Source organism: Ictalurus punctatus, chromosome 3, assembly GCF_001660625.3.
Source record: "Ictalurus punctatus breed USDA103 chromosome 3, Coco_2.0, whole genome shotgun sequence".
Taxonomy (NCBI): domain Eukaryota; kingdom Metazoa; phylum Chordata; class Actinopteri; order Siluriformes; family Ictaluridae; genus Ictalurus; species Ictalurus punctatus.
The window spans coordinates 8,274,796-8,297,697 of NC_030418.2; the positions used below are offsets into that span (position 1 = coordinate 8,274,796).

Below are 22,902 nucleotides of genomic sequence, written 5' to 3' on the forward strand. Positions count from 1 at the left end.
GTCGTTGTTTTCTTTTGTAAGAGTGTGTTCCTTTACATTTATTATATTCAGTCATGCTGTTCTGAGGAAAGTTATGGCTATGGACTGACTGTACAGGATGGAAATGAAGCAAAGTCGTCTGCGTCAGTGGAAGTCGATGTCGGATGACGTCACGGCGAAGTTAACGCGAGATGGCGCGCGTGTTGCTGAAGCGGCGCGAGCAGCTGGAACGCACTGAAAACCTCTGCTGCATTAAAACCTGCACGAGAGAAGGTCGCTCCTGCTGGAAGAAGCTCGCTCCACGTTTTCTGTAAACATGCGTGGAAAAACGCGCGTGTGCTAACTGGGTTTAGCTGTAACCCGCACTCCATAGAAGAACCGTGCTCGTTTTTAAGGTGGACGAAAGGATTTAATTATGGCTTCAGAAGTTCTAAAGCTGCTCGTCTTTGGGTTTTTTTCGTGTTCGGTCAGTTTGACTGTTGGTAAGTTATCGGGATTCAGTGCTCTGTTTACACTAACATTAATGACTGTCGGTAAAAAAAAATAATAATAATGTGCGGATAAAGTGTTCTGTCTGTGGTGTTCTGTCAGTGGGGGAAATATATGCAAAGCAGTGATTTACGGTTTTTTTCATTATTATTATTATTATTATTATTATTATTATTATTATTAAACTTGATTTGCAAAGGTAATTGTTAATGAGTTGAGAATATACTGGAGTGTCTTGTGTCCTAGACTAGGTTTGTTTTCAAATAGCACGAATTGATAAGTTATTTCTGCCATCCTATAATACAAGAATCATGAAGATGTCAGATGATTGAATTCAGCTCAGACTATTAACAACCTAAAAACATCAGATATAGCAATTGTCATCTGGGTGTTCATTTTATTATTAATTCAACTAACACAGTTAAAAAAAAAAAATCACAAAATAGACCACACTTTTCAACTTTAAAATCCAGTGGATTAACAGCCATTTAGGTTAGCTCTGAATATAAGGTGTGGAATTGTGGGTAATTTTTCACTGACCTTAATGCACAAATCTGTTCTCAAAATTGAGTTGCATTTTTAGTCAAGTTCATATTTTTTGGTCAGTTAGGATTGTTCGTTATTTAATCCATTTGAACCACAGGAAAATAGTTACCCATACACATTTTACTACTAAGTTAGTCTAGAGAGCATGGGGAAATTAGAAGTTGTTCAAAAGTTTGTCCACTGAGTATATATCCTTTCCATAGTGTCTAATAGATGTGAGTTCACTTGTATTAAGAGCTTCCAGTCAACACAATATGCTTCCTCTGATAATAGATCTCAGTCGTGAAGGACAGTTTCCTTTGGCTTCATTTGAGCTGGGCATTGAAGCTTTGAAAGCTGATGAATTGTTTGATGGGACTGAAAATAGGAACGTTTACAGCCTAGAAGGGTTGTTGATGTAGTTTGTTACTACAGACAAGTGCCACAGACAGAAACAGTGGCTAAAACGCTAGGAAAGAATTGCAAAATGCCAAAATTATTATTAGAAAGTAGTACACATTTACCTGTAAATGTCAGTCTGGACAATTAACAGTAAACAAAGTGACACCGTATTTACATATGTAAACAATTCAGTTCATCATTTTCAAACTTTAACTGAATTCGTATTCTAGTGAACTATTCTTCTTCTTCTTCCTCTTATTATTATTATTATTATTATTATTATTATTATTATGAACAGGATAGTGCTTGAAAATTCTATCAAAATGAGGTGCTTTAGAAGACAACTGTCTTTGGTTTTGAAAGGCTTTGAGCTCATCACAGATTGAATGGTGATTGAATGATGATCACGATAGCACAGTTGTGAGGGTTTTTGTAAAATATTATGTAAATGTGTGTCAGCAAGTTTGTGGGATGTAAACAAACAAAAAAAAAAAGTATACCAGAACATGTTAAAAGCTGGGTATTGTGATATTTCTCTGAAAAATTGCTCTGAATTTGACATTACCACATAATATTGTCCGTCAACTGCTGAGTTGCACGTTTGTGTCTCTTGTGTCTGGCCACCTTCAGGTGGGGGGCCATTTGGTGGTTTGGAAACCTTGGTGGTGCCCGATCGAGTACCCAGTGTGCACTTGTCTCAGGAGGAGATCCGGAAACTACACTTCAAACCCACTGTGGGCACCATCCAGTGTTTCGAGGGTTCTGAGGTCACATTCAACTGCTCAATTGACTTTGCTGACATGGGACAGGACCTGAGTATCCTATGGTTCAAAGATGGCAAGGAGATACTTGATGGAACACAGACCGCTGTACACAGTCATGGAACAGTAAATCTGATGTCCATTATCAGGTTTGAAAACCAGAAACTAATTTATAAACCTTGAGGAAATAGAATGACCACACACACTGCCCTCCACTAATATTGACACCCTTGGTAAATGTGAGCAAAGAAGGCTGTGAAAAATTGTCTTTATTGTTTAACCTTTTGATATTTTGTTATCAAAATTCACAAAAATACTTCGCTCTCATGGATATCATACAATTGCAAACACAACACTTATTAAAAGTATATATTTGTTAAATATAGGTGTGTAACAATTATTGGCACGCTGTTTAGTCAATCTTTTGTGCTACCTCCCTTTGCCAAGATAACAGCTCTGAGTCTTCTACTATAATGCCTGATGAGGTTGGAGAATACATGGCAAGGGATCTGAGACCATTCCTGCATACAGCATCTCTCCAGATCCTTCAAATTAAAAAAAAAAAATATTAAAGAGCCACCACCATTTTTAACCGTGGGCACGAGGTACTTTTCCATATGGCTACCTCTCTGTGTGCACCAAAACCACCTCTTGTGTTTATTGCCAAAAAGCTCTATTTTGGTTTCATCTGACCATCGAATCCAAACGCATTTGAAGTCCCAGTAGTGTCTGGCAAACTGAAGACTCTTGACATTTGTTTTTGGATAAGAGTAGAGCTTTTTTCTTGAAGTGTAGGTGACTTCGAATTGTAGTTGTAAATTCTGACCCAAAATGCAACTAACTTCTGCAGTTCTCCAGTTCAATTCAATTCAATTCAATTTTATTTGTATAGCGCTTTTTACAATAGACATTGTCTCAAAGCAGCTTTACAGAAATATCAACACGGTATACAGATATTAAAGGTGTGAATTTATCCCAACTGAGCAAGCCACTGAGTGGCGACGGTGGCAAGGAAAAACTCCCTAAGATGTTTTAAGAGGAAGAAACCTTGAGAGGAACCCGACTCAGAAGGGAACCCATCCAGTTGTGATCTATGGAGATTTTTTGGCCACTCCAGCCATCCTCTTCACAGTACATTGAGACAGTAAACGCGTCTAATTCCAGCTTGATTCATAACATTTCCAGTTTACTTGAACATCTTAATTATTGCCCTGATGGTGGAAATGGGCATTTTCAATGCTTGTGCTATTTTCTTATGGCCACTTCCTATGTTGTTGTGAAGCTCAATAACCTTTTGCCACACATCACAGCTATACTCCTTTGTCATTGTTATGAATGTCTAAGGGAATTTGGCCTATGTATTACCTCATATTTATATCCCTGTGAAACAGGAAGTCATGGTTGAACAAGGTGTACTAAAAATTTTTAAATATCAATGGGAATATACTTCAAATATATTTTTATTATATCTCATATGACTTCATAGGGGTGCCAATAATTGTTATGCACATATATTTAACAAAGACATATATTTTTTCGATAAACCTGTGTTGTGTTTTCCATTGTTTGATCCATGAGAGCAGAGTATTTTTCTGAATTGTTTGAACAAAAATTCACAGCCTCATATTTGACAAGGGTGTCAATATTAGTGGAGGGCACTGTATGATCATACTTGGTCCAGTAGGATCGATTGATGTAATGTGGCAATATTGTTTACAAATGCCAAATGTTTTGATCATTTTGATCATCAGGTTCATGAGGTTTAGGCTAAAAACCTAGCCTAAAACCCTGTTTTTACTTTCATATATTAAAAAATCACCACAAGAACATAAGTGGGCAGAGCTAAATATTTTTTGTCCTAGTGCTTGAAAGTTTAGAAATAAACAATTGTACTTTTTGATCTTGGCTCCTTGTCAAAGTTGTCTAGAAGGTGATATGCTGTTGATGTGATTTTCTGAATCTTGATTTCTCACAGTATTAAGAGCGTTCAGCGAGCTGACTCTGGTGAGTACCAGTGCAGACTGAGCGTCAGTAACAAAGTGATTGAGTCAAATCCCATCATTGTTGAGGTTGCTGGTAAGTTCCTTATTATTTTAACATTGTTCAGAAAGTTGTTCTTATGTTAGTGAGAGTTTATGAACATAGACTCGGGTTATCTGGTTGTCTCAATGCAGGTTTACCAACCTTTACAAAACAGCCAAGTGATGTAAATGTAAGCAGGAGCAGCTCTTTCACGTTGACCTGCGAGGCTGTGGGTCCCCCGAATCCTGTCACTATTGTGTGGCTTCTCCAAGGCCAGAGGTTAAACCATACCAGTCTCTCTCCAAGCACCATAACTATCCCAGGTAAGCATTTTGTAAGTGGATCTCAAACTTTGCTCTTGCTGATTTTGTTAATCCGGCAGTGAGTATCACCGTTGGTCTCCTTAAGATTTGGCATTAGTTTCCAACTTTTGTAAACCAGATTTAAACAATTTGAAAGGTTTTAATTCAAGTGTACATTAAGTGGTTTGATTTGATCTCAGAATTATGGGAGAGATTCCCATATCCCATATTCCCATATATATTATAGAATATGGGTATGCTGAATATGCTTAGTATCTTTCCAAACTGGCCCAAATATTCACGAAAAATATTTGTGTGTGCGTGAAGTGTCGTGTCTGTTATCAGCATTTAAACTAAATGACAAATGAAACAAAGAAGTACACAGGACAAGTAACGGTGATTTTTGGATGCATGAATGGCTTTGAAAAATACATATATCAGTCTTGGTATGTTCTATAGGTTTTAAGCCAGCAACAGAGCATTATGATATCCTGCTGTTCTGATTATTCACGCCATTCATATTCCACCACTTACCAAACTGTTTAAAACAACAGGAAACACGTGAGACCCTCTAAGTATTCAAAGGGAAATGAGGTGGTATAATCAGATTCCTTAGGGAAAAGAAAAATGCAAAAAAGCAATGAGTCACATATATGACACATAGCCACATCACACAGAATCTTAAAACAATGAAATAACAACATGGCTATCAGTATTTGGGAGGTATTTTCCCTCTGTGAATAACCCTGGATGTTTAGATGTTGTCAGTCAGACTATGTCATACACATCTGCCTGGCTGTATTATACCTATATAACCACATTACCACTCCCACAGTGTTCTAAAAGAGCTTAATATAACTGCAACATTTCCTGAACTCACAATGCTCTTGAGTTCTTGCATTGTATTGACAGCATGCTTAGTCCTGTCACAATAACTGCTTTTGTTTGACGATATATTGTCCCAGAAATAATTCGGATAAACGATATTATTGTCATTTTAAGAGCGTTTTATGCCCCTGATAATGATAATATAATATTTATATAATATAATGCAAGTACACCTTTTCAAAGAACAATGAACCTTTTGATTCTAATGAATATTCAGACAGTGTAATACAATATTGTGAATTCTTTATGCTTTACTTACTCATTGTCCGTGTTTTAGTGCATTGTTATGGAAATAGTGTATCCGCAGCATGACTAGCACCTTATATTTAAGTTCAAGTTTACTAGTGCGTTCGTGTCATTTTGTGCAGAAGCATGTTGTAATATTATGTTTATGTTGTGTAAATGTCTGATTAACCTCATATGTGTACAGGATGCGTTTGGTTGAGTTAATTAACCCGCTAGTAAAGCACTTCAGTTTATCGCTGTTCATTCACCATTCAGCTTCAGCTCCAGCTTAAGCGGCTCAATCCCCGACATTATTGACTATGACTGGTTTACTTGAAACACTAGAACTATTCTTTCTACATTTTTCTTCTTCAAAAAACATTTAGTTTATTGTTAATATCTTGGTGTCATTATTTTCAACAGTATGTTTTTTTAATTTAAAATCTGTGGTAGTGCTTGCTACACATCTTACAATCTAATGAACACAGTTTTTGCATTCGAATGTGTGTTGTTGTTTTTTTATATCTTAAAGTCGACAATTATTCAAAATTTTAATTTTAATTTGACAGCCCTAGAGCAGACAAGAGGACAGAAGCAGTGCAAATGGCTAAAATGTTGCTTATGTAAAGAAGCAAACAAACATGTAAACACAGTGGGCAATATCAACGTCAGCAAAAATTATCTAGGTCATGTCCATATATCTTATGATAAGTCAATAACATAATTATCGAGACTTTTTATTGCTGTCTCCACCACAATAGCCCCCAGTGACAGTGTAGGGGATTTAAAGCCAAGGAAAACACTGAGCCACTGGTGAAATTTGCTGTACAAGATCCCTAAGTTGGACTTTGATTTATCAAAAACGTGATCGTGAACCACTGGCAGTCTGTTAGAGATTGTGTAGGCACTAAGCACCAGTGAAATCTGATACAGGCAGAGAAAAACTACATTGTAAACAAAGCATTTTCTAGGTTGAGGTCAGGTTGCAAGACATCTGTGAGTCTGCAATGTCTACACTGTAATTTTGCAGTAATTAGTTAGTATTCGTTATTCTGTTCTGTTATACGTAAAATGTTTTGTCAACTGCACTCGAAAAGTGTTGCTGAATCAGTGATTCTGACGTTTCCTCTTCTTCTTCGACATGCCTTAATGAGATGCTTTCCTGCAGCTTTGTTAAAGTAAGACTACATACACACTGTTAAAATTCTGGTTAAGTTCATTTATCTCTATTTAACAACAAACCACTCATCTAGAAACAATAAAGACTGCGATGTTGTGAAAGTGGGACCAAAGAAGTTAAAGGTCACATTTTTTGCATTGTTCAGGGCGTGTGTGCCGATAGACGAGGGGAAGATGGAAAGCGGGGGAGGGGACAGAGAGTGTGTGGAATGGGGGAACGGGCGTGCACAAGAGAATGAGATTAGCCACACAAAAGGGCTCATTGAGGCCCTGAATGCAGAAATGTTCGAGAGTAGTCAGGCAATATGCAAATGATAGCAGGCTCCACTCACAGAAATTAGGCATTATATTATCTTTACTGAAGTAATGAGACCCACCTTTCTGCAGTCTACATTGCAATAAACATTCAGTTTTCTGGTATTATATGTCTCTTATGTAACACACACACACACACATACACACAGAGAAAGCTGTTGGTGTGTCTTTACATTAACAGGTTAGAAGTGATCGTGAGGGTTGTTTTCTAGCCTGCTGACCAGCATATGACACAAGATTGTTTTTTCCCCCATAAATGCTTACCAGGCACTCTGTATGCTATGAGAAAAACATTGTTGTTTTTAACCAAACCACACTCTTGCTGAAATTACATTTATTTACAGATCTTTGGAAATGTCACTGGGTATTTCCGCTACCAGATTGTTAACATCGGAGTGCCACAGCAAGTTCCACTTTCCCTTAAATGGGCAGTCTGTTTAGTGCGTTTAATTACACAATCTATCAAGCATATTTTAGTTTTGACATATGCACTACCCACTTGTATTATGTATTCACCAAGAGAGAGAATAGTCATGTGGGAAATGGTACATGAAAAAGCAATGTAATGTAATCTTTATTACTTGTTCCTCTACTACGTGCTTTCACCTGAACTCGGCTGAAAGTGGAGCTGCTACTTTGTAATAGTCTGAAATTATATTCCGAATCTGGTCTTTTCGGAATGCCATCACACTTCCATTTCAATATTTGTACCTTCCTGCATTGACTCGATTGCATTTTTGCTGCTACTGTGCTTATAAAAAAAATATTGTATATAATTTCTGGTCACTATGATACACTTTACCTGGCTGCTACTGCAATAACTGTTATGTCCATATTTGGCATAACATAGCATGGTATGTTTATATTTATAGCATTTTTAAATTATATTGTTACTCTTCGGCACCTATCTTTTGCACCACCTGTTATATTGGACACTTCCACACTAAAACTGAACTGGTTGGCGCTACACTGTCACTTATTGTGCCTATTGTCCTGTTTTAGTAGTACTGTACTGTCTTTTGTTGTTAGCAAATGTTTGCATGTACACTTTGTAAAAATGTGTAGATCTTATGTGGTTAGTGTGTTGTTTTATGTAGCACCCTGGTCCTGGAGGAACGTTGTTTCGTTTCATAGTGTACTATACCAGCTGTATGTGGTTGAAATAACAATAAAGCCACTTGAACTTGAACTTGAGATGGATATGGTTGATATTTTGACCCATGTAAACAATCAAACAAACAGTTTCCTGTTTATTACAAAAGGGAGAGCAATAGTAGACCCATTGTGGCAGCTTTTCTGTGCAAGCATGGCAAAAAAGTGACAAATAAACGAAGACAAAAGGGATATTATGGCTGTGCTGTCACTGGCTTTGGCAGGCTCTTTTCTGAGTGTATGGTGTTGGGTTGATTGGGAAACAGGGCTAGAAAGAAAGAAAGCCTGGTACTGTTTCATGTTCAGACTGAGAATTGCATACCCTGTCAGTGGTTTAGTTTGCCCACTGGAAACAAAGCCACTGGCCTTCATTGTGGCCTGAATAGTGATCTGAGGCCATGTTAAGGGTTAACATGGTTTGGACACAAACACACACACACACACACACACACACTGCAAAATATGTAGGTACATGTGAAAGAGGATCTTGAATTTTTCAGTGTAGTCAGTCGAACCTTTCCCACAAACAACACCTAGTTCCACTTTTTGGATTTAGCTGATATTCACACTGTCTTACTGGTATTGCAAAATGTGAATACTGTCTTCAATAACAAGGTGATACCATCACAATGATATCCTAATATTCAACTGCATTTCCCATTGATCTAATTCTGATATAATTCACTATCATTTCTCATGTCTGTAGGTGTGGACTCGCCCACTCAATACAGCTGTGAGGCTCACAATACCAAAGGAGTCACGGTTTCCAGAGAGGCTCAGGTCAACATTAAAGGTAGAACATCATGGATTGAATTCGCTTGCATTCAAACAAAATTCCCACTTTGGAGTTGAAAATCTGTTAAGATTCATGAAGCCAAAGCCTCAACTCAGTTGTCTTGCATATTTGTTTCAGACATTCCAGCCAAGGTCTCCAAAATTACTGTGGTGAAACGTGAAGCAAACAAACTAAACTTAAGTTGGACTCCTGGACATGATGGCTTTTCCCCACTGAAAGACTGCCACATCACTGTAAATAATTTAACTTGACATGAGTTGTGTAGCGATCTTAATAGTAATAAGTCACAGTATAGCTCTTACTATAGTTGTTACTGAAGTCACTGAAGCCTAAAGAAATTTTGGATGTTGAGCGATTACAGTCAAAATTAGATGAATACCTAAAAATATATTAATATTAAATCATTTCTATCTGATAATTGATGTTTTGTCTTTGTTCTAGGTGAGAGAGCTGGTCAGAGAGTCGGGCAGCCCTACTAAGGTGCACAAAGTGTCAATCCCTCCTTTTTTTTACGAGATCACTGACCTGAAAGCCATGACCTGGTATAACATGAGTGTGTACTGCACAAATGAGATTGGCCCCTCGCTACCCAGCTCCTGGGTCCAGACCAACACAACAGAAGGAGGTGTGTGTTCTGTTCGAATTAAACAGACTTACCTGTCAATGTCACTTGGGCTAAGATGGTTAGACCAATATGTTGGTAGAACGTTAGAATATAACTTCAATAGATTCATTGACATATCAATAAGAAAACATATAAATTGTTAATGAAATTGCATGAAATTATGAAACTATAACTTAATTACTTATAATGCTTCAATAGATATAAAGTCACAATCTATCAGCACATTTTTTTATGGAAAAACTTTGTGGGAGTAGGAGTGGTTTTGGAGGGGAAATGTGCCTTTCGTATAGGGTGTGTTCAGATTGTTTCCTTTGTATTCCTAAAGGAATGGCTCTGAGATATTTGAAGTACTTCAAGACTGGTCTCACATTTGCGGTTACATGGTGAAGGGGCACAGATATGATTACAAGATATATCTGGAAATGTTGTAGTTTACATCACCACTTGTCTTCATGTTAGCTATGTGTTGGATTTTAACTTGGTTTCAGTGCAACGAATTATCAAATGAAAGACTTATTCAATGTTTTCAGTCCCTTCAGTGGCCCCTCAGAATGTTACTGTTCATGTAAATGAGTCCATGCTGCTGGTACGATGGGAGCCTCCTCCTCCCGACAAGATAAACGGGATCCTACAAGGATATGATGTCATTGTCAATGATGGGATATATGTCAATAAGGTTAGTTGTTTTCTTGTTATTTATAGTTGAGGGAAGTTTTAGAAACCTTTTCAATTCACTCCCCTACCATAAGACGTCTACCAACTCGGCCTGGTATAGGATAACGCATGCTTCCTCCAAGACACAAGAAGTAAATTTGAAAATGCTGTTTTTGCGTTGGCCTGAGAAAACGGAGATATTCAGAAACATTGACGAATTTTTAGTCATGTGACCCATTCAACTCAGAACAAACAAGATGGTGGTCAATGTACTGTAGCCGTTATGCCTGCTAGCCAGTCTGATAGCGGTGTTTAAGATTAATGTTACTTTGTACAACCTTCAGATTGCAGTTTTTCAAAGTGGACGGAATATTCACTCACAATTCAAAGAGACGGAAAGTATATTTAAAAAAGAGTGAATAATAATAAATAAATAAATGCCGCATGCCAAAGCTTCTTACGTTGTTACGCATGTGCAGTATAGGGATGTAAGCATTTTCAGACATTTCAGTGTGGGCAAGCAATTTTTGGAAACCGTTTGAAAACGGCAGTGTAGACGGCAAGCGTTTTAAAACGAAAATGCAGTTTTCAGATCTTAGAACTGCTGCTCTTGCTGCATCACAGGGCAGCGTAACAGCCAGGTTTGCCTCTTTGGCTCCCCATGGCATCGTTGAGATTCAAGCTTTTGATCTATCCTTTGCCTCAAACGGTTATGAAATTCATAAGAATTTTTTTTATTTAAAGGAACAAATACTATCAACATTGACACTTCCTTGTCAACCGACCTCATGAGTTGTCTTTTAGGGGAAAAGGGCAGAACTTAGCAGCTCTATTTCAGCTGGGGTGAAGCCTATTTTTGATTTTTTTTTTAAAAGGAAATAATATGCTGAATAAAAATATGCATGAAAATATTGCAGATCTTTATAAGGCATCTTTTGGATGATATGATTATTACAGGTCTTAAAACATTTTCAGTTTTTTACAAACATCACCTTTAAAGCTGGCCTAAAATGTTTTATGTTTTAGCAGTTCTGTATGTGCTGCAAATTTACATTAAGACCCCCTGGATTTGTTCTTTCTTGACTGCGAAAAAAAACTAGCAGATTTGGGCTTCTGAGTGGATCAAAAGTAAGGTGTTGGGATTGGGAGTTTGAATCCTGACGATGTTATCTGTGGATAATTGGCTGTCTGGGTGGGGAAGATGACATTACTATCTCCCCTGTGATACTGCATGAGCAACAGATTGAAAAGATGGGACAGCTTCTTGTGTGTCAGAGGAAGCACGTATAAGCTCTCACCCCGTCTGCTGTTGTGAGACGGGGGAACTTAGCTAGAGAGTGGGAATTGTTTGTGTCTACAAACTGGAACAAAACAACTTGCAAATCCAGTGGAAGTATGAGGCTTCTCTCATGTTTTATGTGTGTATTTTCCTCACATATCACTTTGATGCATTAACTAGAGAAGACTGTTGCTTCACACACTTTAGATACACACTTTGTGGCTTGTATAGTGATTGGGTCATTGTATGCCTTTCAACATTTACAGTGAGTAATAAAAGATAAAAATAAAAAAAGGTCATTGGCTCACATTGGTCATATTACATTTTATGTTACAAATGTAAGTTATGTTGCATATTACATTGAGTCAGTGTATTAGTGAGAAGTAATTTGACACTCATATTCCGGCACGAAAGGCCTAGTCCTTATATTTTGCAGAAATGTTTCAAATGCAAGTTGGTCACTTGCTATAGTAAATCTTTAGAAGATGCATAATCATGATCAAGCCTTTTATTGATGTTTTTATCTTTTTTCCACTTACCTTCCCAGTGAAATTACTGTCATATCCGTAATTATGCAGTTGTTTTTGTGTAGCTTGATATAGCACACTGAGTAAAAGCTTCCTTACCTGGACTATGACCTGCATCTTGGATAATTTCTTTGTAGCTTTGAACTAAAGTAGCTGGACTATTCTCAGGAAAAAGGAAACAGATTTTGTGATTTTGATTAGTAATTATCAGGAAAAGGGTTTTTTTGTTTTGTTTTGTTTTTTGTTTTTTGTTTTTAAATGAGAGATGACCTCATTTTATCATATATTTCATCATATATCATCATAATCATTTATATGATATAATTTAGCATAATCTAATAGTTTATACAGGGTGTCTGAAAAGTTAGGAATCAACAAGAGGCAAACTAGATATATATTTGTATTTATTCTTTTCAATATGCTCTACATGTTCACCCTTACGCGCTACACATTTTCTCAGCCACTGTATCATGTTTTTGTGGACATTATCATCGACTTTTTTTCGGACACCCTGTATATTCACAAAGAAGCGAGTGTTTTATGTGGCTTTTCTATATTGAATATCAGTCTTCCCTTGGCAAGGGAAAAGGACGGTGTGGAAATGGAAAGGTTTTTGTCTCTGGACCATGAGTCATCATTGACTGAATAGAATTTCACTGTGGAAGTGAAAAGCAAATTGTGCTGCTCTTTTCTCTAGAAGTGATTCACAATATGACTGTTGTATAACACCAGTTACTGGAAGTGTGTAACTGCACCTGATTGCACTCTAACACCTGTTGCTTGGCTTTAATTTAGCTGGTGTGTCATCATTGTTATGTGCATGTTTAAAGACGAGTTGTCGATGGGGAATTAACTATTAGCCATAACATTCAAGCCAAGGTTAAGGATCCAGCTGTTCGGTAATGCACTTTATGATTTCTCGTCAGCTGTGTTAGCTGATGTACTGTCATGCTTTTGGAACAGAAGGTACAGTTGTGATTGTGCCAAGCTGAGCTGTCTTTCTGTCACATGCCTGTCTGTTTTTCCAGCGTGCTTTGAGAAATGGTCTTTCTTCCTCTTTCCTTAAAGTTTGCCACTTTGTATTTCTGCATGACTCATCTTGTGACTGTGATATGTCGTAAGTCAGCATTGTTCCTTTCCATTCCCCAGTTTAAACAGTAGATGACCTTTTGACCTTCAAAAGATGAACTTCAGTTACTTAATTTAATTCCTTTCTTTTTCTTTTTTTTTTCCACTGATGCATGTGTTAAATTAGTTCCTTTTGAATATTGTATGCCTGGAAATCAAGTCCTTGTAATGGGCTGGTATTTCTGTGTACACAATTTTCCTCAAAGGAGACTTTTTTAAGGACAATTTGCAATTAAAAAAAACATTTCTATGTGTAATCTAACTTTGAGCTCTTTATCTGTGTGTCTCAGATTCGCAGTATCTCTACACAGGCAGCAGTGGCCATGCAGGAGTTTAACACTACATATACTGTGGAAGTGATGGCTTGCACACAGGCTGGATGTGGAGTTAGAAGCTCTCGTTACTCTGTCTTTGTCCCAGTGATTGGTGAGAACCTCAGTTAATAACCTTGCGAGTCACTAATGGGCAAGGATTCACGATATGTAATTCCTTTATTTTAGAAACTACCTAATGATTTTTTGTTGTTGTTGTTGCATAGAATACCCCACCTTGATTTTTTTTTACTCACCTTGGAGATTTCCTATTTGACTGGAAAGAACAAAGAAATGATGCCAACCCCCAGTCAATCTTACACTCACTGTCCACTTTAATAGGAACACCCTTACACCTGCTCATTTATGCAGTTATGCATCATTCAGTGTAAACAGACTGTTGTGTGTGAAATTCCCAGTAAATCAAACCAGCACATCTGGCACCAACATCCATGCCACAGTTAAAATCACAGAGATCAGACTTTTCCCCCATCCTGATATTTGATGTGAACATTATCTAAAGCTATTGACCTGTATCTGCATGATTTTCTGCATTGTGCTGCTGCCACATGAATGGCTGATTCATGTACAAATCAAGAAATGACAGTTGGGTACTCTTAAAGACATCAGATCAGTGAACACAGATATGACAAGCAAATGAGATCAGTTTCATTTATCTGGAACCCAATTCTTTAAACCATGAGCCCTTAATAAGCTGCTGATTTGGGCACAAATGATTGCTAAAGTTACCCTGTGTTTCTGAGCCTTAAAGATCATTATATGATCTTATTGAGTGATCATCATACCATATTATTGATATTATTTTTTGTTTGTTTGTTTTTGTTTTTTCTCCAGATATGCCCTCCCCATCTTCCAGTCCAGATGCACATGGTTCAGACTCTGTGTACATTGTGTTTGCAATCATTTGCGGTGTCTGTCTTGTGATGTGTTTGATGTTTTTTGCTATATGCATGCGTACCCGGATGCTAGAGACTCAACTAAGGTGAGTTTGGATAAACTTCTGATCTTCCGTCTTACCTCACTTAAAAATACCCTATTTAAAAAGTGCTGTGCATCAGTTACATCTAAAAATCACGCCCAACAGCTTGGTGGCTGGACCCCGTGTGATATTAATTTCTTTTTGTTAGCTGCCTAAATCCTAATAGATATCTTTTTCATAGTCCCGTAGTCTGAAGTTCTGTAAATACACACAATAAATATACATACTTTTCTTTTTCCCCATAGCTGCTACTCTACATACTGTAGCTCTTGAAGACATGAGAAAAATAACCTAAGAGTCACTGACAGCTTTGTGTCAGGAACAAAAATAAAAACAGGCCCCCCCCCCAATCATTCTCTGGCATCCACTATGGAGCCTCTGACTCACACCAGATTCCTAGAAGAATGTGTCCTATGCTCATAGTGGCAGATAATTTATACTTTAGCAGCCTGATTAATTATGCTTTTCATTGAAATGGCCACTAGTTTGATGGCTGTTATTTGCAGGGTTTTCTTTTTTGGCTCTTTGAGTCTCATGCGAATATTTGCCTCCCCCTACAGGAGGTTGCTTGGAATTGGAGCGAAGCTTTCACCCACCGTTGAGTACATACCTCAGAGGTCCTACAATCGATCGGCAGTTGAAATTACACGTAGGTCAAACAGTATCAGCTTTGTTTCCCTGCCTTATAGTAGGATGGAAATTATTTTGGACATCTGCCAACACTGTACAACAACACTGTACAACAATACTTTAGCAGATTGTAAGTCTAATAGAGTATATTAGTATATATACATGAGGCAGTTTTATTAGACACACTGATTATATATAAATTTTATATGTGTGTGTATATGTGTGTGTGTATATATATATATATATATATATATATATATATATATATATATATATATATATATATATATATATATATATATATATAATATACAAGGGGTTTTTTTTAAATTATTATTATATTAGAGTTATTAGAAGCCTTAGAATACTTTGGGTCATCAGTCACCTCAACAAAAGAGCAAAAGAGAACGCACCCAGAAAAACATAAAATCCAGAAAACCTCTCAGCATTCAGTATGTGTGTGCTTATATCGTTATTCCATATAGTTTAATGTTGTAGTGTAATTCAGAGCCACAGCTGTGTTCTCTTGTTTATTAATCCAGTCATACAGCACATCAGTGTTTTGATTGATTTAATTTTATTTATTATTTATTTATTTTGGTTAAAAGCTACATTGCAATTTCAATTTTTAACCTCAATATGCTTTGCCCTTCTAGTCACAAACCTGGGTGTCAGTCAAGAACTTCAGACCAAGCTTCAGGATGTGATGATTTTAAGAAATCTGCTTGCCATCGGAAAAGTCCTTGGAGAAGGTTATAACCAGTTCAGCACTGATTTCAAGCAGAATGGATTTGAGTTTTATGGACAGTGAAACCACATTTTTTGTAAAGATGTAACAAGGTGTTCAGGTGTATCTCTTTTAAAACTGTATCACTGACATGTTTCTTTTCTCAGGGGAGTTTGGTTCCGTAATGGAGGGACAATTAACTTGGCCTGATGGAACGAGAGAAAAAGTCGCTGTGAAGACAATGAAATGTAAGTCCAGTTCAACACTTATTTGGCAATGGTAATTAGAAATGTCTGTGTACATGTTTTGGGTAGCATTGTGGTGTTGCCACCTCACATATCCAGGTTCCCAGGCTGGATCCTGAGCTCAGGTTAGTGTTTGTGTGAAGTTTCTGTGCATGTTATCCCTCTGTTCGCATGAGTTTCCTCTGGGTTCTCTGGTTTCCTTTATCTCCCCAAAACATGCCAGTAGGTTAGCTAAGATAAATTGCCCCATGCAGGGTGTATCCCTGCCTCACACCCAGTATTACAACGATCAGCTCCAGAGCCACTGCAACCAGAATGAGTGAGTGAGAGAATTTTGTCAGAATAATTAGCAAAGTTATCCTTTACCAAAAATGCTATGGTGGATTAAAAAAAAAAAAAGATTATATAGAGGGATGTAAGGGGAATGCCACTCACCCCATTGACTAAGCAACTCCCAAACTTTTAAATTGTGCTTTTTTTGAGCTGTTCAGAGGTGGAGTTACTTCTACGTTTTGGATTATTGTCTTGCTGCATAATCCAGTTGTGTTTGAGTTTCAATTTACGGACTGAAGACCGTACATTCTTCTTTAGGATTTTCTGGTAGGGAGCAGAATTCATGTTTCCTTCAATTATGGCAAGTTGCCCGGGCCCTGAAGCAGCAAAGCATCCCCACATCCATCACACATACTTGACTGTAGGTATAATTTTTGCCCAGTGTCTTTCTGATAGTGGAGTCTTGAACAGTGGCCTTTTATTGATGCAAGAGAGGCCTGCAGTTCCTTTGATGTTGTCGTTGGGTCTTTTGTGACTTCCTGGATGAGTTGTTGCTGTGCTCTTGGAAAAATTGTTGATGGTCGGCCATTTATGGGAAGGTTTACTACTGTGCCGAGTTTTTCCATTTGGAGATAATGGCTCTCATTGTGGTCCTTTGGCGTCCCAGAGACTTTGAAATAGCTTTGTAACCCTTCCCAGACTGATGTATTTCAAATACCTTCTTCCTCATCATTTCTGGAATTTCTTTCAACTTTTAACCAGCTTCATGCTGTTGAAAATTTCTATTTAAGTGTTGATTTGATTTAACAGGGTTGGCAGTAATCAGACCTGGTTGTGTCTAGTCCAGCTGAACCACATTATGAATGCAGTTTCATAGGTTTGGGGAATTAGTAACTACGGGGGCAAATACATTTTCACACATGTCCAGTTGGTATTGGATAACTTTTTTTGTTTCAATAAATAGCATCATCATTTAGAAACTGTATTTTGTGTTTACTTAGGTTGCCTTTGTTTCATCTTAGATTTTAAAATTTCTGAAACAATTGAGATGTATGAGATGTAAGCAAAAACAGAAGAAATCAATACTTTTTCACAGCACTGTATTATTGACATTTTAATTTCATTCATATTTACATATTGTCCATTAATGTTTACATGAGTCATTAGTAGTCTGTGTGCTGTGTGTGAGAAGTGGCAAAGCAATCACTAAAGAACTTTTCTTTAAAAAAAAAAAAAAAAAAGGTTATAATAACCACAGTTAACCAGTGGAGGAATAAATATTTTTCATATTATTCTTGAAATATTTAATAATGATGCACTGTATAACTGTATACAGTATGTTTGTGTATGTGGATTTTTCCTGTGTTTATATGGATTTAAATAGGACTCGCCACCCCTTTACAATTTGTTTAATTAAAAGCGGAAACGTTTAACCAAAGTATAGCTTTTCTTCCAGTGGATAATTTCTCTCAGAGGGAGATTGAAGAGTTTCTGAATGAGGCTGCCTGCATGAAGGACTTTAACCACCCCAACGTAATTCGGCTACTAGGTAAGATGTTAGTTTTTGGTTATTGTATGTCGTCTGAAGAAATGCTTCTTGCATCGCAGTATGCAAAAATGATTAATAAAAATCAGTGAGCTCTAGTAAGCATCATGTTTCTTACTACCCTATATACATACATGCATACACTGTATATATTACAGTTCTACAACTTCAGAAGCACTTGGCTTGCACAGCTGATGAAGGACTTTTGTCTGAAGCGTTCTGTTTCACTGGAAACTTTGTATATTATGCTAAACACCAGACCATCACAGCCCATGGGCTTCTGAACATTCCATTCCAGATTTAGTCCCCCTTTGCTGGGTTAACAGCCCCCACTCTTCTTGGAAGGCTTTCAACTAGATCAGGGGTGGGCAATCTTATCCAGAAAGGGCCGGTGTGGGTGCAGGTTTTCATTCCAACCAAGCAGGAGGCACACCTGATTCCACCTCTTTAATCAGTTGATCTTGGCTATCAATAGAGTCAGGTGTGGCTTCTGCTTGGTTGGAATGAAAACCTGCACCCACACCGGCCCTTTCAGGATAAGATTGCCCACCCCTGTACTAGATGTTGGAGCATGGCTGAGAGGATTGCCCATTCAACCACAAGAGCATTAGTGAGGTGTTGGGTGAGGAGGCCTGGGGTGTGCTCAGCATTCCAGTTCATCCCAAAGGTGTTCAGTGGGGTTGAAGTCAGGGCTCTGTGCAGGCCAACTGAGTTGTCATGTTGGAACATATTCTTTTCAGCTTTCTTTTTTGACCCATTCATACAGGTGTATGTTTAGATGTGGGTCCAGGCCACTTCCCCAAGCCGATGGTCATCCTTCCCTTCATGAGGTACGGAGACCTGCACAGCTTTCTTCTTCGATCCCGGCTTGAAAGCAGTCCATTGGTATGTTAACTTTTAGGGGTTTTTTTTCCTGCATTTGTGCTTTGTTTTTATTTTTTGCTTAAATTCAATGTCATTTAGTTTTTTGGGGGATTGGTTATGAAATTAGCCTTTTATACTGTTTTAACTCTTAAGTTAACAAAGTTTGTATGTGTGGGTCTGGGGGTAGTTTTATGTATTGCTAAAGACCAGATGACTCAAGAAGGATATGAATGTGATATTTTTGCCTTGTGGTGACATTTTGCTGCAAGAATTTTATTTATTTATTTATTTATTCATCTATTTATTTATTTATTTATTCATCTATTTATTTATTTCTCAAAAACTGCAGCTTTTGTTTAAAAAAAAAAACCTAAGAGCCAAAATATTTCCTTACGGTTACTGAGATTAAGGTTATGGTTAGCTTTAGGAGTAGACAGAGCACTAATTGTTGCATTAATAATCATGGCAGTGGAAGGATAGTAAGTCAAATGTGTATGTGTATGAGATATGATTTGTACACTGTGTCTATCCTAGCATCTCCCAACTCTTTTGAGGTTTATGATTGACATTGCTTCGGGAATGGAATACCTCAGCAGCAGAAATTTCCTACATAGAGACCTTGCAGCACGGAATTGCATGTAAGTACTACATTTTTTGTTTGTTTGTTTTTCTTTATAAACAGCTACATTTTTTATAGCTTAAGTTGCAGCACTCTAATATTTTTCCTCAATTCATCACTGTGAAATGTAACTGTAAAATTAAAGTCATTAATATTTTGTTGCTTGCTAGGTGCAGCTGGATTAATTAAACACCCCGGTTAATATGGGAAGGAGTAGCAGATGGCTGGACAAATGTGCAAAAGAAATTAGATTATTAATTCTGCTTTAAAATGAACTTTTCATAGTAACTTTTAAATTACATTAAAAACACACTCACCCAAACTGGACAGTAGAAGACTCGGGTAAAAAAAAAACAGTTGATTTTGTTTTCTAATCTTCAGCTGTCCAGTTTTGATAAGCCTGTTAAATTCTATTAAATTTTATTTGTATAGCGTTTTTAACAACGGTCATCGTCTCAAAGCAGCTTTACAGAAATATATAAACACGGGACACAGATTTTAAGTGTGTGAATTTATCCCATTGAGCAAACCGGTGGCAACGGTGGCGAGGAAAAGTCCTGTAGATGATCTAAGGAAGAAACCTTGAGAAGAACCAGACTCAGAAGGGAACCCGTCCTCATCTGGGTAACAACGGATAGTGTGAAAGTAAAAGAAAGTTTTACTGTGGTCATAATAGCCTCCGATTCCTTTCTTGGCTGACAGATGTAGAACCCAATGTGGTATTCTGCTGTTGTAGCCCATCCACCTCAAAGTTCGATGTTTTGTGCATGCTGAGATGTTTTTCTGCTCACCACAGTTGTAAAGAGTAATTATTTGAGTTATTGTATCCTTCTGGGCATTGTCCTCTGAGCTCTCTTATCAACAAGGCATTTCTTTCCGCAGAATGCCGCTCACTCAATGTTTTTTGCACCATTCTGTGTAAACTCTAGAGACTGTTATGTGTGAAATGTTATGTATGGTTTTTTTTCCCACTCATTCCTGTATATGTCTTACTAGGTTACGAGATGACTTGACTGTCTGTGTGGCGGACTTTGGCCTGTCAAAGAAGATTTACAGTGGAGATTATTACAGACAGGGCAGGATAGCCAAGATGCCTGTAAAGTGGATTGCTGTGGAAAGTCTAGCGGACCGAGTCTTCACCGTGAAAAGTGATGTGGTAAGAAGAATCTGCACACTGATTTCAGTTTAAGAATGGATTGCCAGTCCACTCAATTACTGTGTCAGAACAGATAACACACTGACATTTAAAGCGCCGTGACCCTTGAGGATTTGGAGTGCAGAATATGTTGATGCTCAGTGGCTTGTTCACATATTTATTACTTATGATCATTTCTGTGTTTCCCCTCAGTGGGCATTTGGTGTAACCATGTGGGAGATAGCTACTCGAGGTATGACTCCATACCCTGGTGTCCAAAACCACGAGATTTATGACTACCTCTTGGAAGGCCACAGGTTGAAGCAGCCAAATGACTGCTTGGATGAACTGTGAGTGTCTTAGATGTTTGTCTTTTTTTTCCTCACTGACATGAATTTTCCAAGCACAAGTTTAATGTTTTTGTTCTGGATTCTCTAAATCTATTTGTAGTGTAGGACTATGCTTAATTTATGTCTAGATGAAACCTGTCCTTCTGAGTGTACACATTGCTTGTTAACTTTGTTTCTTTACGGAAACCTTAGGCATAAGGTTTTAAAAGCAACAAAGTCGTCCTTGTGACTCAATCCATGCATTGTATTTAGATGCATCACCACTGTATGTGTTCATATTTATGTAAAGAATGAAGGCCGTTACCTGTCACTACAATATAATCAGCACTTTTTGCATTTTGCAGGTATAACATTATGTTAAGCTGCTGGTGTGCCGACCCTGTGGACCGGCCTGATTTTTCAAAGGTGAAGGAGATGCTGGAGAAGCTGGCAGAGAAGTTTTCTGACAAGAGGGAAATCATTTACATCAACACCACTGTCTCTGAGGAGGAACAGCTGGCACAGGTACCCTTAGAGGGCCCTGTTCTCACCTCCTCACCATCCTTCAGTCGCCAGACCATGGACACCTCCATAGTGACCGTGGACGTTCACGAGAGCTCGGCTGCAGATGACGATGACCGTTACGTTATCGTTGTCCCCTCAGAGGACCCTGGTGCATCGGGACAGAGCAGCACTGTGGACACTCTACTTTTACCTGCGACGAATTCAGAGCAGAACGCTGTTGACTCAACAGAACTGCATCAAGTCTCTAGTGAGACAACACATTTGCTATGAACTACAAACTGCAAACTTAACAGCTACATTTTGTTTTGTCTGAAAAAAAAAAATCTGATTTTTCCTTTTGGAATCTTCCGCTACAAACCTTCAAATGATATCTAATTTGACTTGATTATTAAGTACCAGGTTAGAAGCAGTGTGTGAAAGTATATATGGAAACATAGATGCTGGTGTGTTTCTGCCACCGTAAGTATATATGGCCAATTTAGTTAAATTCACTTGTGTAAGTTTTTTTTTCTTTTTTTTTTTCTTCTCAGTAGACATTGTCATAAATCTGCTTTACAGAAATCTGTGTCTAGATCAAGCTGAGGTAGACCGAAAATAACCTTCCATCCAGCACAAGGAAGGCTTTTTGGGGGGGACTCAAAAAAAGTGACTCCATCCTTCTCTACTCTGCACATAAGGATATCAGCCAGATGTTTAAGGCTTTGAGGGATTCACTGCAATTTCAAACTCAAAAATAATGCAATAGTATTGTTAACGGTGTACGTTTAACAGATCTTATGTACATAAAATTAAATATATATATTCTTGCAGTTGGAAATATGATGTACATGAATAGTCCAGCGATTTTAAAATTGTGTTGCTATGTGTAACAGGTGTTTCTGAAATTAATTGCAAATATAAATATGTTGCTTGTTATTAAACTATATTTTTGTTTATATTGGGAAAATATATATATATATATATATATGTGTGTGTGTGTATATGTATGTGTGTATATACATGTATGTATGTATGTATGTATGTATGTATGTATGTATATATGTATTAGAATTTATATTGGCAATGTCTATTCAGATATACCTTAAAATCACTGCTGTTCTGTTCTATGGGCTGACATACAGTGCTGTGGAAAACTATTTGATTTCTTCTGTTTTTGTGTATATCTCGTACTAAATTGTTCCAGAAATGAAAACAAAATCTAAGATAAAGGCAAACTGAGTAAACACAAAATTTAGAACACAAGATTTTAAATTATGTCATTTATTGAAGCAAAAAGGTTATCCAATACCAACCAGGCCTGTGTGAAAATGTATTTACCCCCATAGTTACTAATTCCCATTTGCTAATCTATGAAAGTGCATTCATAATGGGGTTCAGCTGGACTAGATGCAACCAGGCCTGTTTACTGCCAGCCCTGTTCAATCAAAACAACACTTAAATAGAGCTTTTT

The 22,902-nt window shown here is 37.5% G+C and overlaps 1 protein-coding gene across 2 annotated transcripts; it reads left to right on the forward strand.

The window, feature by feature from the left end:
- Positions 1-206: 206 nt before the first annotated feature.
- Positions 207-22,387, forward strand: mertka (c-mer proto-oncogene tyrosine kinase a). Of its 2 annotated transcripts, none has more exons than XM_017464664.3 (19): positions 207-461; positions 2,026-2,305; positions 4,132-4,232; positions 4,331-4,501; positions 8,946-9,032; positions 9,153-9,268; positions 9,477-9,660; positions 10,191-10,336; positions 13,539-13,674; positions 14,415-14,562; positions 15,120-15,208; positions 15,846-15,941; positions 16,084-16,164; positions 17,879-17,983; positions 18,747-18,865; positions 19,379-19,482; positions 20,460-20,619; positions 20,812-20,948; positions 21,293-22,387. In XM_017464664.3, exons 1-19 carry the CDS (start codon positions 395-397, stop codon positions 21,720-21,722), a joined length of 2,757 nt encoding a protein of 918 aa, XP_017320153.1. In that variant the 5' UTR covers positions 207-394; the 3' UTR covers positions 21,723-22,387. The 2 variants fall into 2 exon arrangements, with proteins under 2 accessions (XP_017320153.1, XP_017320154.1); XM_017464665.3 differs by having other exon boundaries at positions 208-461; positions 17,891-17,983.
- Positions 22,388-22,902: the final 515 nt, after the last annotated feature.

Excerpts from the sequence above, each read along its gene's own strand:
- mertka (XM_017464664.3), top strand. The coding sequence starts at position 395 with ATGGCTTCAGAAGTTCTAAAGCTGCTCGTCTTTGGGTTTTTTTCGTGT. Across the intron at positions 9,661-10,190 it reads GACCAACACAACAGAAGGAG|TCCCTTCAGTGGCCCCTCAG; the intron begins GTGTGTGTTCTG and ends CAATGTTTTCAG. Across the intron at positions 17,984-18,746 it reads CAACGTAATTCGGCTACTAG|GTGTATGTTTAGATGTGGGT; the intron begins GTAAGATGTTAG and ends CCATTCATACAG.